The sequence below is a fragment of the Peromyscus californicus genome, unplaced genomic scaffold (assembly GCF_007827085.1).
Source record: "Peromyscus californicus insignis strain IS unplaced genomic scaffold, ASM782708v3 Scaffold_13__1_contigs__length_99412109, whole genome shotgun sequence".
NCBI lineage: Eukaryota > Metazoa > Chordata > Mammalia > Rodentia > Cricetidae > Peromyscus > Peromyscus californicus.
In genome coordinates, this window is record NW_026294424.1 from 34,470,536 (window position 1) to 34,487,730 (window position 17,195).

Consider the following 17,195-nt stretch of genomic DNA (forward strand, 5'->3'; position numbering starts at 1 on the left):
CTTGAGAGGTGGTAGGTATTTTAGGAGATGAACCCTAGTTGGAGGAAATTCAATCAGTGGGGATGTGCTCTTGAAGGGGATATTGGGGTCCCACACTGGAAAGGAGTAGCCTTGTTCCATTGCACACTCCGTACCACGATGCTCTGCTGCATCATAGGGCCAAAGCACAGGGCCAGGCAGCCATGGATAGAGACTGAAAGCATCAGCACAAATGTCCTGTCACACCGTGGCAAATCTGACTGACACAAACATGTTGTTATGTTGTCTATGACTAGGGTGTGCATCGCAGGATTGATCCCCACATGGTAGTACTGTCAGGAGGTGATTGGTCCATGAGGGCTCTGACCTCTTCGTGGGTTAATCTACTGATGAGTTCATAGATCGTTAAGAAGTGGGTCCTAGTTGGAGCAATTGGGTCACAGGGAGCATGCCTTTGAGGGATTTATCTTATCCCTGGACTCTGTTTCTCATTCTTTCTGCTTTGCTCTGTCACATACTGTGTGATGTTTGACTTTGCCTCAGCCCCCAAAGTGATGGAGTCCAGCAATCATGAACTGGAAGTTTCAAGTCAAAGGAAATCTTAGCTCCTTTAGGTTGTTTTTACCTCGAGAAATTTGTTAGAGAGGGAAAAAAGGTGGTTCATACATATGTTAGCACTGGAAGTCTAGATCATGTCTGAGAACCATTATTTCTAACTGACCAATGTTTTGATGCTGCAATTTGCCATGCCCGGGTAAGAAGTGAATTGAGAGGCAAAATAAGCCAGTCAATTTTACAGAATATAGAAAGTTATTGTTTCACCTGGCACCTGAGCATTAAAATACCACCATTTGTCATATTTTGATACGGTGTTTTCTCTACATCCTTCAACCAAAATGAAGCATTTCCAACACATGTTATTCTTGTAAACAGAAATCAAGGATGGGGTTTTTGACATTTAGGTTGGAAAGATGATGTGTGGTATCAGGAGGTAAGCCAGGCACAGCCAAGACATCTGTGAATATCTTAGTAATTTAAGCTAGGAATACCTAAAAAAAAAAATCACAAAATCATAAGAGTATACAAACAAAGTGTAAGTAAAATACCAGACAAAAATGAACATGTAAACCAGGTATGGTGGCATGCACCTTTAATCCCAGCACTCAGAAGGCAGAGCTAGGCAGATTTCTCTTTGAGTTTGAGGCCAGCCTGGTGTACCTAAAAAGCTCCAGGCACCCTGGGCTAAATAGTGAGGTTCCATTGAGGGGAGGGGTGGGGGAAGAACACATATAAACTGGAAGTGAGGTGATTCTCATCAGGTCAGCATTGGAAGCATAAAGCATCCCTTAGTCTTAGACCTATGACCAAGCTGTCATCCTGGTTAGCAGCTGAGCAAGAACCTCAGGAGTGTGGGCTGCTTTAGACCCAAAACTTGGTTTAGATGAAATGAAGTTTTGGCAAATATTTACTAAGAACAAACAGTATTCCTGATATCTTGAAAGTTCTATTTTAATTGTGCCAGTGATTATGGTTTTTATTGAGCCTAAGAATGTGTGTGTTCGCTTTTTTTTTTTTTAAATGGGAATTGGACCCAGGGCCTCGTGCATGCTAAGAAAGTGATTGACCACTGGGTTATGTTCCTAGAACAGTGTAGAACACTTTAGTTTTCTTTTCTGTTTTTCTGAAATGGGGGCTTACTAAGTTGCATAGGTTGGCTGTGAGCTTACCCTGTATTCCAGGAAAGCCTTGCATTTGCAGTTTTCTTGCTGAGAAGCTGGGACTACCAAGGTCTAAGCAGAAGACCTATCACGTAGAATCTAAGTGAATTTATAATAATAAATTAATTTCACCCACCAATTTATGATTTTTTTTTAAGATTTATTAATTATTTATACAGTATTCTGCCTGCATGTATCCTGCAGGCCAGAAGAGGGCACCAGATCTCATTATAGATGGTTGTGAGCCACCATGTGGTTGCTGGGAATTGAACTCAGGACCTTTGGAAGAGCAGCCAGTGCTCTTAACCTCTGACCCATCTCTCCAGCCCCCAATTTATGATCTTAAGAACAAGAAGAAGCTAAAGATTTCCTTCCTAACTAGGAAGAATCATCCTGAGTGAGGTAACCCAGATCCAGAAAGACAAACACAGTGTGTACTCACTCTTAATGGATATTAGATGCAAAGCAAAGGATAACCAGGCTATAATCCACAACCCCAGAGAAGCTGGGTAACAATGAGGACCCTAAGAGGGCCTCAGGAAGAGAAAATAGTTACGATCTCCTGGGTAAACTGGGAGGGGGGTAGAAGGGGAGGAGTGGGGGATGGGAACAGTAGGAACTGAGTGGAGGGAGGGAGAGTACAGTGAAAGAGATATCTTGATAGAGGGAACCATCAGGGGGTTAGGGAGAAACCTGGTGCTAGGAAAATCCCCAGGAATCCACAAGGATGACAGCAGGTACGACTCCTAGCAATGGTGGAGAGGGTAAGGGTGCCTGAACTTACCTTCCCCTATAATCAAATTAGTGACTACCTTAATTGTCATCATAGAACCCACATCCAGTAACTGACAGAAGCAGATGCAGTGATCCACAACCAAGCACTGGGCTGAGCTCCCAGACTTCAGCTGAAAAGAGGGAGGAGGGAATCAGAGGAGCAAGTGAGGTCAAGATCATGATGGGGCAAACCGCAGAGACAGCTGACCAGAGCTGGTGGGAGCTCATGGACTCTGGCCTGTCAGCTGGGAAACATGCATGGGACCAAACTAGGTCCTCTGAATGTGGATGACAGTTATGTGGCTAGATCTGTTTGGGGAGCCCCTGGCAGTTGGACCAGGACTTATCCTGGGTGCATGAAATGGCTTTTTGGAACACATTCCCTAGGGTGGGACATCTTGCTCAGCCTGGACACAGTGGGAAGGGGCTTGGTCCTGTCTCAACTTAGTATGCCAGACTTTGTTGACTCTCTGAGGAGCAGATAGGGGGTGGGATGAGTGGAGGTGGAGGGGGGGCGGGAGAAGGGGAGGGAGGTAGAACTGGGATTGGTACGTAAAATGAAAAAAACATTTTAAAAAATAATTTAAAAAAAGATTTTTCTCCTAAAATTTCAGTTGATAAATAATAAAACTTAACCTTGAAATGGTATAGAGTCTATAATGCTGAACTATTTTTGAGAACTATACCTCCCAGACACAGAGGAAACATGGGGCATAAAGAAGAGATGGACCTAACACAAGCAGGAAGGAACCCAAAAAGTTAGTGAAAAGTTGAGCAGCCAAGAGTCCCCAAAATAACACAAAAGTAGACCCAAATTTTGGCAATCACAGCAAACATTAAATGTGGAAATGAGCATGGAAACAGACCACTTAAAAGTCAGACACAAGTTGGCTTAAAAACCTAGTGGTGTGCTGATCACATAACCAGAGTCTGAGCACACAGAGAAATCACATGTAAAAGATGAGGACCATGCGCCTTGCAGGCCTAAGAGCAAACCTACACACCTCTCTTTGTGAGAAGAACATTGTCTTAAAAACTTTCTTTTAAGTTATCATGGAGCAGAATGCAGGGGGCGTTTGATTTAAATGGCAGTGACTATTTTTCCTTCGTGGCTCGAAGCAGTAAGAACAAACCTGAGAGGGGAAATCAGCATTATCAGCGTTTCTTATTACTCACTTTGTACCCGATAGAATTCAGAGATTATGAAATTTTTATGATATTATGGCAACTGATTCATTATCGTTCAACCCCGTATGCCTTGCTTAAATATTTAAAAAGTCCTATTTTTAAAAAGAGCATTTGGAAATAATTATGCATTTGTAGTCTGCTCACAGAACTAGTTAAATGAAACAACAGCAAATTTGCCACATAATTATCTTCTGAACGCCGCTGGCTTGGATCTGTGTCAGATGATGAATGGATAAACGAACAGTTCTGAGCATGCTGTCTGTATCCCACCACATCATAGGTTCTACTCCCTCAGAATGAAGCAGCTAAGCTTCCGAAGCTTCCTACATAAGATATTGCATTTGGGGTTGATCTCTCTTACGGACAGAGCCTGGGAAATGGAGGGAGACGGCAATGAAGAGATTGGCGAAAGGTCAGTAGAAGAGTTTTGGGGGTGAGTAGTTGACACCCCAAGAGGCAAAACAACCCGATAAAAATGGTTTGGGGGTGAAAATGCACAGCGGCCACTTTCTAATGTTTTTGATTTCTTATGGAGCTACATGTCTCGGCACAAACTCTGACCCTTGCTATCAGCTCATGGATGCTAACGCGTGAGCACAGTTAATATTACCAGAGAGATAGCCTTACATCCCTCTGTTGTCACCTACAGTCCAGCGTTTCAAATCAGGCATTATGTCAGTACTTATCAGAAGATTTTAACTTATGTTTATACATAATTAAAATTTAACTTTATAGGAAAAAAGGCCATGTGTATGTTTTCCAAAAGAAAACAGAACAAGACTAAATACAGACACACAAAATCATCCACACTTCCAAATTTAAAGAACATTATTTTACTAACTTGACATATAATGTTTCTGAACTCTCTTCTAGTTTATACACACATGCTGTATTTACTGGGATTCTTTTTTTTTTTTTTTTTTAATCCTGCCTAGCTACTAGCCATTCAGCTTTTTTTTTTTTTAAGATTTATTTATTTGTTATGTATACAGTGTTCTGCCTGCACGTATGTCTGCAGGCCAGAAGAGGGCACCAGATCTCATTACAGATGGCTGTGAGCCACCATGTGGTGGCTGGGAATTGAACTCAATACTTCTGAAAGAGCAGTCAATGCTCTTAACCTCTGAGCCATCTCTCCAGCCCCCTATTGGGATTCTTTATAGTTTAGCTTGAATTAATTTATCAATACATTGGGCCTATTGTGTTATTGGTAAGTGAACCACCCAGAAACAAACCAAACATATCCAAGATTCTTTTTCCATTTGTAAGATAAGAATAATGACATCAGCTTCTATAGAGATGTGGACCTCACTATCCTCTATGAATGCTCACCCTTAAGGCATGTGTATGAGTTCCAGTGTGGGGCTGAGTTCCACTAAACTGACAATCTATGAGTGCAGATGACTCATCGTCTCCTGCATATGACACTTTGCTAAATAATTGGTAGTACAGTTATGCTACGCAGCTGGCTTGTGTGGTCAAAGAGAGCTGGGATTAACTCACAGCCTCCTTCCATCCCTAGGACTCAAATGTCAGCAACGGGAGTGCTGGAGGTCAGATTTAGGCAATAAAGATGAGACGGCTTGGAGTATCCATCTGGAGAGTGCCTGGGATGAACAGGGCCAGAAAGGGCTTGACTTGTGACTTTTGAAAGTGTGCTTCAAGATTAGAGAGAATCATAACTCAGAGCAGATTGGTGAGCCTCTATCTTAAAGATAAAAGCATGTTTGGATACAAAGCAAAGCAAGAGTGTCTGGAACCACAGTGTTTGGGGAATGACCACCACCACCCAGAGTCTAGTCCATTATTTGTGTCCTCAACCCATCACAGAAGAAGCTAGACTTCTTATGAAAGCCCAGAGGGGACAGAAGAGATATCTTGCCTCTGTTATTTTCTCTTTCCATCAACAGGCACCCACAAAATGCATGATCAGTACCAAAAATGTGGCCACTCTTTAAAGATGCAGAGTAGAGACAGCATCCCTCCACTGACCAATGCTTCTCCATCAGCTTACTAAGCAAATATTCATTCTGCTGAGTAGAAGTTCATTTCTGATTTGTCAGACTTAGCAAAGTGTCATATGCAGGAGACGATGAGTCATTTGCACTCATAGATTGTCAGTTTAGTGGAACTCAGCCCCACACTGGAACTCATACAGATGCCTTAAGGGTGAGCATTCATAGAGGATAGGGAGGTCCACATCTCTATAGAAGCTGATGTTATTATTCTTATCTTACAAATGAAAAAAGAATCTTGAATATGTTTGGTTTGTTTCTGGGTAGTTGGGAGGTAGAGACAGGAGGATCAGGAATTAAAAGTCAGCTTAGGCTACAGAGTGAGTTCAAGACCACCCTGAGCTATTTGAGAAGGAGGTGGGGGCAGAATCTCTGTTTGGAGAAAGTCCCATTGTCATTGTATGCTTTGAAAAAAATAAACTGATCATCTGGGTCTTAGTTGTTTCAGTGTAGGACAAAAATGAAATGAGGCATGAGGGGAAGCAGTCAGATATCTTTGAGGCTCACTGATGTCATTTGGGGGAAGAGGAAATGGGGAGACAAAGAAAAGAAGGAAGGCTATTAAAATAGGAGAGTGTCAAGTAGAAGGCTGAGTGTGCCTGTGTGTATATTGTGCTGCTATTAATATATGAGTTCTTATTTACATTCTATCGTGGAAGAGTGAAGCTCAAAGGGTTAACCGGACTTCAGTGGCCCTGCTGAAGAGAGAAAGGCAGAGCTGGGACCAGGACAATGGCACTCTCTCCTCCACCATTGTACCCTACGGAGCCGGCTGTTCTCAGCCCCAGATAATCTTTTCTAGCTAAACCGAGAGACATGAACACAGTACTTCCCTGGCACACACAGCAATCAAGAAGGAAAAATGCACATGGCAGATGTAGCTGAGACAAGTGGCATGGACAAGGCTGAGCCCCTGGTAGGCACAGGGCTGTGTTTCTATTCTGCTTCATGCAGAGATATGTTAGCTTTCTGCCTTTATGCCACGATCAGTAAGAGGGATCATTTAAGCTATTAGGGTCATTTTACAGATTTTTATTTCTTCAGATAAATCTGCATTACACCCAGTGTGTTGGGGAAAATTGTCTACAGCTGTTGGAGACGATGGAGAGCACAGTGTACTCATGAACTGTTGGTGACTGATAGATGACTCCACCCCCCTTCTGGCGAAGACCAGGAATAGTATGTTCTTATCAGTTTAATAACTAACTGCTACATCTACTTTGTAAAAATATATCTGAGGCAGCTAAAGAGACACACAGCTTGAGACCCAGATAGTTCTGTTTCCAAAAGAGTGGAACTATTGCACTTCTGAAAAATGCCAATATTATGGTTTGTAACACTAATGCTTATAAGGGGATTATTTCATTATGGACTCAAATAAAAATTAAGTTGTTATGTAACTTTAACAGAAATGGAACACTATTAATCAGTGAAAATGAGACAATCACAGCTGTACACTTCAGGTCAGTGGCTCCAGTTCACAAACATCAGAGTCACTGTGTAGGACTCTCGTAGAGTTCTGGCTTACCTGTTTAGATCACGAGTCTTACTTACGGCCCCCTTACCTCTGACGTGTACAGTGTGCTTTGCTGGCATGTAGGAAGAGCTGAAGAAAATGTCAGAATTGGTATGTTAGCATTCCTGTGACAGACAAAATCCCACTTACGGGCAAAGTTAATGGCAACGTCTTCAGGTGACATTTATGAAGTATGAATATTTTACTGAACTTGCTTGAAGAATTGTCCGTTTTCTAAAACAGTGGTGGTTGGCTTTTCCTCTTCTCTCTCAAGTCTGGCAAGCATGAGACATGGCACTAAGGGACTGGTGTATATACTGTTTCCTCTTGTCATCTGAGGACATGTCAGCACTCTTTGCTTTGTTAAACTGAGTCTGGTCTTGCCTTGTAGCTACACACATGAACACTAACATCGATGCATCTGGGGGCTCATATTCTTTTTTTTAATTTATTTTTTATTAATTAATTTTTTTCATTTATTTTACATCCTGACCACAGTTTCAACTCCCTCCTCTCCTTATTCCCTCCCCCCTGCATCCCCTTGGTCCCCCATCCACTCTTCTGTTTCTGATCAGAAAGGGGTAGGCCTAACATGGGTATCAACAAAGTATGACATGTCAAGTTGAGGTAGGACTAAGAGCCTCCGTTTGTAGAGCTCATATGCTATAGAACTTCTACCAGCTGGAGTCAGCTATAGATAGGAAGAGAAGCATAGAAATTCACACCTTTTGAAAATGTGAGCTGGATGATAAATGAATGCAGAGGATCCCAAAGAATGCCACACAAAAGGGAATTGTGAAAATAGAACACAAGGCATCCAAACAACAATATGCATTTCTAATCACAAAAGTGGTGTGATCAGGCCTGCTCACCCACATCTGCACTTTGCACCTTACTCTAATGTTCTACTTCACTTCGTGGTACAATCAACGTCAGTGTAAGCTCCAGGTGCTAATAGAAGTCTGTCTAATTACACGAGCCATGCTATATCCCAAGGATTGTGCTATTGACAGAAGCCTCTGGTCTAATTAAGAGCAAGGTGACCTTTTCCTAGCACCAGTGAAACCAACTGAAGGCATATCTGCTTTTTGTTTGTCCCCACAGAAGCCCAAGGACCTTACAGCTGGCTTTATAATTGAAAATACTTGCAGGTTATCTGAGAACCAGACAGTGCCACCATCACTGGTTACACCACCGACATCCAAGCTCTTGACTGTTAAAACTGACATCCCCTTACAAGGAGCCAATGTATCATTTCTGTTAAATGACTGAGAAAAAAAATGAGCCACAAATTTTCTTTGATTTTAAAGAATTTGTGGGGAATGCTAAAAGAGGTGGAGTACCCTTCCAGAATATTTTAGGTACCAAAAACAAAGTTCATAAGGATAGACAAAAATTCTAAAACTGACATAAAAGTGATGACTCATCTAACACATGTGTCGAGCACATTCAAATGAGCCTGTGTTTGGGGGAATAGGAAATGAAGGAGAGACATGGTCTCTGCTTTAGTGGGGAGCAGTTTATGTAGGGAAGACATGATGATGGAGAATCCTAATGGACCCAACAGTTGTCTCAGGAAAAATATACCATGTCAACTGCTGTGGTGTGAGAGGTCACACATGTGGAATTTCTCAGATTGTAAAGGATGGGGAAGCATGTTCAAGGAAGGTGGGATAGCACTGTGGAAAGGCTCAGAGATGAGAAACCATAGGTTATTCTGCAAGAGCCCAGGAAGTAATCCCACAGGGATGGAATGGGATGGGATGGGATGGATGCTCTTGGTGTCAATAGAAGGCTATTGCAATAGTCCAAGCAAGAGTTGATGAGGGCTGTTCTTTGCAAAGAGCTACGCAGAGAAATGGGTATATTCAAGACATGTTTTAGAGATAGAATTTTGAGTTAGGAAAGGGTGCTCCTCGACAGGAGTGGGAAAGTTTGGGAATGGCATTGGAAATAAGAGTAGATTCCAACACAATCATTTTGTGATGCCGAGAACCTCTCTAAGGGAAAGGGCCTACTGAATAATTGAACACAGGTCTGGAGGCAAGCAAGGGGGCGTGATCAGGAGAAGGGAACTTGGGAATCATTGACATGAGGAGGGTATTTGACCCTGAGATAAATGAGATTCAGGCCTTCATTGACAGGAAGGTGCCTGTAAGATGAACTCAGGTACCACCATCATTTAGGGCTGTGCTGGGAGAAAAGTCCAAGAAAGAGACTTAGGAGAGGTAGGTAATTAAGAGAACAATTAAAATTAGACATTGTGTAATAAATCAAGCAAACAAGGTGAAACCACATCAAATAGCTACCACAGATAGAGGCCAGATGGAATAGCTTATTATCTTTTTCTCAAATGTGATTTTCCCTTCTACTTGAAAATTGCAGTAAGAAAGAATATCGGGTCAGATGGGGACTTAAGCAGCAAATAGCCTCTTAAGGGCTACAAAACAATGGTCCTAATCTCTGAAGGTCAAAGAATGAGAAGTTATTGAAGGTACAAAACAGGACACCTTGAAAAATGAGGCAGGGGAAGGGAAGTAGGGCTTGTGATGATCCGAGGTTCACAGCCTAACAATCATACAGAGAACTGCCATTTACTAGGCTCTTGCTGTGTTCCTGTCTCTGTTTTAAGCTTAGACACCAACACTGTCCAGTCCAAATCCATTGTTCACCAGTGGTAATGTGTCAGTCTGAGTCCAGTCGCTCCCACCTCACGGCCCTTCTCTTCTACCACTGATGTAGACACTCCCAGTAAATATTATAAATCAAGGCACCATCTCAACTATGGGCATGCACAAGGAGAGCCATGACTATTGGGCAGCGTGGTTAGAGTCAAGTTGTTAATGGCGGCAGGGGCTTGGGCTTTGGAGTCGCCCTTAACTTCAGTGGCCAAGGAACTCTGTCTCTCTGGACTTCATTTTTACCATCCGAAGACTGAGTGAAATAATATTCTGGATTCAGTGTGGCTCTACCCTTGGGTGTGATGGGTGGAAATACGTTTTCCACATAGGAAGAGAAGTAACGATGGGGAAAGTAGACAGAAGAATAGATGTGCAAATGTACTTCTGAGAGGGATAGTGTGGTTGCTGGAGGGCATCTGATGAGGATGTGATGTCTAAGGGAGAGGGCTAGGAACTGAGGTCACAGCCCTTAGCCAGGGTTGCATAGCAGCAACTCGGAGTCCTAACTATGCAAGCTCTACATTTTGAGAAAGCCACTACTAATTTTTATCAAGTGACCTTGATCGAGGAATCACCTTCGATTCTTCAGCTCCTCAGTGAAGTTGATGTCACAATCAACTGATCATGCAATCACAGAAGCTTTCTCAACATCTGCTCACCTACACTGTACTGTCCGAGTGTGTCTGTGGGCTTTGATGCAGTGGTGAACTGAGAACAGCTAGAGATGACCCACTTTTCCTGAAAAATTGATCAGCATCCACCCCTTTCAGTTAATATTCAAGTTTTCACACCTCTCAGTTGTCTGTAACATCCAATCATTTATAAATAGCAGAAAGACGGCCGGGCGGTGGTGGCGCACGCCTTTAATCCCAGCACTCGGGAGGCAGAGCCAGGTGGATCTCTGTGAGTTCGAGGCCAGCCTGGGCTACCAAGTGAGTCCCAGGAAAGGCGCAAAGCTACACAGAGAAACCCTGTCTCGAAAAACCAAAAAAAAAAAAAAATAAATAAAAAAAATAAATAGCAGAAAGACATTATTAGATTCTGTGGCAGATGGAAATGTCCTTGTTTTCCTTGAGACCTATCACTGGGCTTCAGAGCAGACGGTCTAACATTTCCTGTTTCTTGGAAGTCTTGTGAGTCACTAGCTAAGATCTAAGAGGGTACATGTCTGCTAACATGAGTACCAACAGGTGTTCCTCCCTTCTTACCTGGCGATGTCAGGTGGACTCTTCTGAGTGTTTTGGTTTTGTGATGGGCAAGAAGGTCCTGGCTTTGTCTGGTGATAAGATCCTGGAAAGTATGACATACATGGGTCAGATTGCACAGTGCATACACTTGGGGACTTTCAGGAGTATACTGGGATGGCTGTGATTTAAGTACTCTCATTATCATTACGGGGGCTTTTGGAAACTATAAACTCATACAGTCCACAGCTCCCCCCTGTCCCAGGAGTGCCACTTTCTCGAGGCTGTAAAAATTGCATAGATTGTTTACAATCTAGAGCGCACATGACTGGATTTTTCCAGTCAGACAGAATATTTCATCAGAAGGCATTTTAGGGGTAATTATAGATGAATTACTTTTAAAAGACTTTGGTTTTATCATGCACCCACACACCCATTCATTTGTTTGTTGGTTTGTTCACACAATTCAACGTGTCTTTGTGTAATGCTTATAGAATAGGTTCTCTGCTAGAACATGGAGTTACAGTGAAGAGAGGTATGTGGTTCTTAAATAAAAGATGGCAAGCAAGCAGAGCAAGAAGGAAGTTTTGGACAGAATGGGTGACATAAAGAAAATAAAGTATGCCTTAGGATACAGGGTTGACCTTGTGTAGCTAATGAGGGCCTTCTGAGAGCTGACTGGTGAATGACATCCTGATCAGGAGAGTGTTAAACCAAAGGACTACTGTGGGCCAGCAGGGTTTAGGGATGTCTACTGCCTGCACAAGCCACTTGTGTTCTTATTCCCATCTTGTGATAGAGCAGGTGAGCTTCCAAGGTTCTGATGTAGGCCAGCAGTTACCAGCTGGGAACAAACAGGGATCCATTTTCTCAATGCTTTCTCCTTGATCATTGTCTTAGATAAACTTAACTGTTAACTTTACACATCCTTCAGTTGCCTAGAACAGATATCCATGTTATTGGGGGATTATCTTGATTATTAATTGATGCAGGTGGGCTCAGCCCACTGTGGGCAGCACCAACACCAGGGAGGTGTGCCTGGGCTACCTAAAAATGTTAGCTAAGCATAAGACTGGAGGTGGGGGGAGGGTCAGCAAGCAGCATTCTTCCATGGTTCTTGCCTCTAGGTTCCTACCTTGATTTCCTGCCCTGATTTGCCTCAATGAGTGACCATGACCTTAAAGTGTGAGCTAAATGCCCCCCTGCCAAGTTGGTTTTGGCCAGAATGTTTAAGCACAGCAACAGAAGTCAATAGAAAAAAAGAATCAAGTTCAGTCATACCTCCACACTGGAGTTACTTAGCATGCCATTACTGTTCCTACTTTTCATCATTGATGGATTTTTAACCAGCCATCGATACTTATGAAGGACATTGAATATACTCTGATGTGAGACTCATAAAGCACTATTCCAGTTGTGATGGTGAACAAAAAAGCCATGGAAGCATGCACACATTGGCTGTCTTCTCTTAATTTGGGTTGTTACTCTGTGCTCTGCTCAAGGTTGACCACAGACTGGACACCTCTGATTGAATGGACTGTGATTACTTGCAGTGACATTTGAGTCAGTGATAGGTCCATTAATCACACACCCATAAAAAAATCACTTGTTGTAATCAATAGCCACTTGGAGCATCTGCCCCTCGGGAGCATAACAATGCCCCACTGTTACATTACTACATCAAACCCTATTGCAGGGTTACCCGGATGTCTTAGTACATTAAGAGTCACTGTAGATTTCATTTGGTTTCACAGTTATTTCAGTTGCTAACAAGTCCCCAGTTCTCTCTCAGGGCCCTTGGAATTCACAGACCTGGGTAGGCTCCTCTTCCAAGTGTTTTAACGTCTTCACTGCATAGGGCAGAGCCAACTTGAGATCCACAGAGGAAATACAACTCGGACACACAAGGTTTCATTTCAACTTGACAGAAGCTAGAGGGAACCTCAGTTGAGAAAGCCCCCCCCCCCCACAAGATTGACCTTTGGGGGCATTTTCTTTATTAATGATTGATGTGGGAGGTCCCAGCTCACTGTGGGAAGTGCCATTACCTGGACTGGTGGTCCTGGGTGTTATAAGAAAGCAGGCTGAGCAAGCCATAAGGAGAAAACCAATAAGCAGCACTCCCCCATGGCCTCTGCATCAGCTCCTGCCTCCAGGTCCTGCCTTGGTTGAGTTCCTGTCCTGACTTCCCTCAGGAATAGAATGTGACCTGAGGGTTTTAAGCTGAAATAAATCCTTTCCTCCTCAAGTTGTTTATGGTCATAGTGTTTTATCACGGCCGTAGAAAACCTAACTAAGACACATGGTAAGTTGGAAACAGGTCTCAGAATTACAATCCACTGCTTCTTCATTGACCCATGTTGTGTCTTGATAACTCTCTGGGCCATGACACCAGCCTTTTGAATAGTAATTTATCATTTTAAACTAAAGGGGAACAGTATTTTAAAGGTAGGCATGAAGATACATTACTGCTCAGTGTCTTGCTGTTTAACAAGATTTGGGTTGTGTGTGTCTACATCAGTAACACCAACAGTGTGCATTTGTGTGTATGAGGGCATGCGTACACACATGGGTGACACTGGTCTCAAAGAGACATCAAGTTCTTCTCCTGAACAGTGGGACAGCAACGTATATTCCAAGCAGCAGAGGTGTGACTTCTTTTGGTTAATGCATGTAGATAAAGACAGACACTGTCCTAGTCCTGATTTTAATTAGTCTCCTTAGACAGGAGGATGTTGGAATAGTCTATGAAGTCTTACATTCTTCTGATGACTTCACCATGCATGCTCCTATAGATCCCAGGCTTCGAACTCTCACTTTCCACACAGTGCTAACCCTATAGATCTAGACACAAGACCTAGTGTGATAGCACTGGGGTAAGAAAACCAACGTAAGCAGTTACCTTCTTCTGCTCCAAGGACCTGCATCGAATTAAAAAAGATAATGGTGAATAACTTCAGGTAACAGAAAATTTAACCTAAATTTTAACAGAAAATTAACCGTGTGCAGTGGGAATTTTGTTAGTAGAGTTTGGGGGAAATTTTTTGTTAGTACAGACTTTTAAGGAGATCTGCAAATAGTTTTCTAAAAGACAACGTAAAAACCACGGTTTTATCTTCTGTATATGATGTAACAAATGTATAGTTGGCTGATGATGTTAAAAGTTGGTTTGACTACTGGAGAACTGCACACTCATACATAGTTATCCAAGTCTTTAAAATATTCTTATTTGAACAACTCTCTTGGTGAGACTCATTTTCTAAGAAACCAAATCTGGCCAAGTTACATATACAAGGACGTGCATGACATTGTTCATTACAGTACCAGGGCTTTGGAAATAGTCTACAGGTCCAGGTAAGTAAGAAGGGCTCATTGAGGGGCCAGGGAGGGAGCCACTTGGTGGCTAAGAGTGCTTTCTGTCCAGGTGTGAGGACCTGAGTTCCAATCCCTATCACTCATGTAACAGTGGGGCATGGCCACATATGCCTGTAACTGCAGCGAGGCAGAAGGAGGGCTCTGAGATAGGTGACCCTGGCAGCCCCTGGCAAGCAAGTGCAGCCAGACTGCAGTGTTTCTGAGAGATCTTAAGGGACTAAGACAGAGAGCAACAGAGGAAGACACTTGATATCTTTCCCTGGCCTTCACATGCACACACATGGGCTTGCACACCCACGTATATACCTGCAGGCACACACACATACACCAGACACACATATGTATACACACACACATACACACACACATACACACAGGAATTGTTCCTTTTGGTGTTATACTTGGTTACTGAAATATTATGCAGACATAGCAGATATCTGTGTGAGAAATAGAAAAGAATACACTATACACAGGTTGTGTGGGGGCTTGTTTTAAATATACAAAGAAATACTATGAAATAAGAGAGATCATGCTTGAGTATGAGGCTGTAATTACTTTATGTTTTTGAAATTTTCATTTAAAAAAATGAACAGAGCATACATTATTGTTCTTAGATGCAGCTATTCCTCTTCCCAAACATTTCCTTTCTCTTTCTTTGATCAGAAGTGGTAGACTTCCTGAATGTGATGAGTCCCAGTATGTATTTCATGTCTCAGCTTAAGCAGTCAATCCTCCTGCCTCAGCCTCCTATGTGATGGGATTGCAGGTATATACCTCCATGCCTGACTCTACCCTCAAACTCTGAAGAAGCAGAGAGCTTTACAGTGAGATTAGCATTTCACTACAAATAATTTTCCCAAGTCCATTCCAGACATTGCCTCTGCTGGGAAGTCCTGGGGAATCAGCGAGACAAGAAATTCGTTAACTTGGGGGATGGAAATACATTGATCTAGCTTGGGAACCTCATGTAATAAAAATGTTCTGATTATAAATAAAATGGTACTTTCCTTTGTGGGCATAAGGAAAGCTTATTATACCTTTCATCAAAAATCCAAAGGATTGTGAAATCTAGGGATCATTGTTTCAGATAAGTTACAAGGTGGTACCTGTGACCAGGTTCCCAGAGTTACCCTGAGACTAACTGACCTTGAGCCCAGCTCTCTTGATTCATGTTGGCTTTGGAGACAAGAAACCCTTAGCAGCAGTTTGCTTAGAGAGGCATCCTATGTCTTGTTTGAAGCTAAGTGAAGGGCCTTTTTGTTTTAAAGACCTCAGCATCCCCGGGGTTCTGGAATGAGGGTATGTGTATTATGGATAGCAAATCAAAGTGAATCCATAGGCCAGGTATAAAGGGTAATGAATCTATTCTAAACGGGTGGTTTGAAAGTCTTCCCACTGAGCATTCCCCAGCAGTTCAAAGTGCTCAATCTGATGGGGCAGGAGTTCTCAGGCTTGTCAAAGGCAGGGGGAAGGAGACCTGCACACACCATGAGAAGCCTGCTTCAGGGAGGGCGTTGCTTTATCTTGTTGGAGCCCAGCTGACTGTTTTGCTTGAGGGCTCCAAATCAAATACAATTAGAAAAGCACAGTGAAATCTCTCTAGCTGTGCTACTTAAGTTTATTTTTTCTGTTAGCAAACATAGTCAAGTGAGCTAGAAATGTTTTCTATCCCTCTCCCCTCCTTTCCTTTTTGACCTTTAAAAACTTATTTTCAGTGTCTGTTTTTTTCAGGCCGAGCCACAGCTGTAAGGAGCAAATCAGAATGGTGGGATCCAAGGGCACGGCCCCATCTTCTGCCAGCTGGGGAAGCTCTACCAGCCAGCTCCTCCCCAGGCGTTCTTATGGCAGTGGTTCTCAACCTGTGAGTCATGATCCCTTAGGGGTCCCATACCAGATATTTACATTACATACAGTAGCATAATGAAGTAGCAACAAAATAATTTTTGGTTGGGGGGGGGGTCACCAAAACAGGAGGAACTGTATTAAAGGGTTCCAGCATTAGGAAGGCTGAGAGCCACTGGCTTAGGTAGGGCTTTGTGAAGATTACATGGGACCCAGCCTGGGCCAACGTGGAGAACTAGAAGTTCCACATGAACTTGAGTCAGGGCAGGTAGCCTGCAGTTTCCGCCGGAATAGATCCTTCTCTGCACCACACAACTAAGCAAGGGCTTAGTGTGCCCACAAGCATGGTCTTTGCCCTTCCTAATGGGCTTTCATATTGGAGAAATGGCCTTCAGTTGCAGCTCAGACAAAAATAGGAAAAGACCATGGCAAATAGTAAGAATGTAAGATGTGTTTTAAGTAAACCTGGCTGTTAAGATGATACCAAGTTCTAGTGGAAGGCAAAAAAAATTAAAAAAATAAAAAATAAAATAAAATTATAAAGAAAGTAGGCAGCCCCCTGTTTTCCCTGCTGCCTAAAGTGATCAGAATCTTGCTTTATACAGAGATAATGCATAAAATTTGTTAGACAAAATAGCTACTTACCTTACCAAAGTCTTTTGAGCTAATCTGCCTGCAAGAAGGAAAAAAAGAAAAAAAAGAAAGAAAAAAAGAAATAGGGTGTTAAATAAAAGGCAATTTATCATGAGCAAGATAAAATCATTCTGAACCTTATAAACCTTTGATTACATTTTCATGGCCAAATTAACAGCCCATGGTCCAGTGTGAATTCATCACTGTCCTATAAAACTAAACCAAGCTATTTTTCTTGTAATTTTCTAAGGAAAAGGAGAAGCGCTAAGCCTCTATGCAAGCTGGTGAGT

General features: G+C 42.6%; 1 protein-coding gene across 1 annotated transcript in view; it reads right to left on the minus strand.

Moving 5' to 3' along the window:
- Clnk (cytokine dependent hematopoietic cell linker) overlaps window positions 1-17,195 on the minus strand; it is a 93,292-nt gene that overhangs the window by 18,948 nt on the left and 57,149 nt on the right. The window contains exons 10-13 of the mRNA XM_052736033.1: window positions 16,918-16,945; window positions 13,958-14,009; window positions 11,080-11,161; window positions 7,240-7,280 (exon numbers count right to left, since the gene is read on the minus strand). Of these exons, the coding sequence (XP_052591993.1) occupies window positions 7,240-7,280; window positions 11,080-11,161; window positions 13,958-14,009; window positions 16,918-16,945 (203 nt within the window). The remainder of the gene's footprint in view (window positions 1-7,239; window positions 7,281-11,079; window positions 11,162-13,957; window positions 14,010-16,917; window positions 16,946-17,195) is intronic.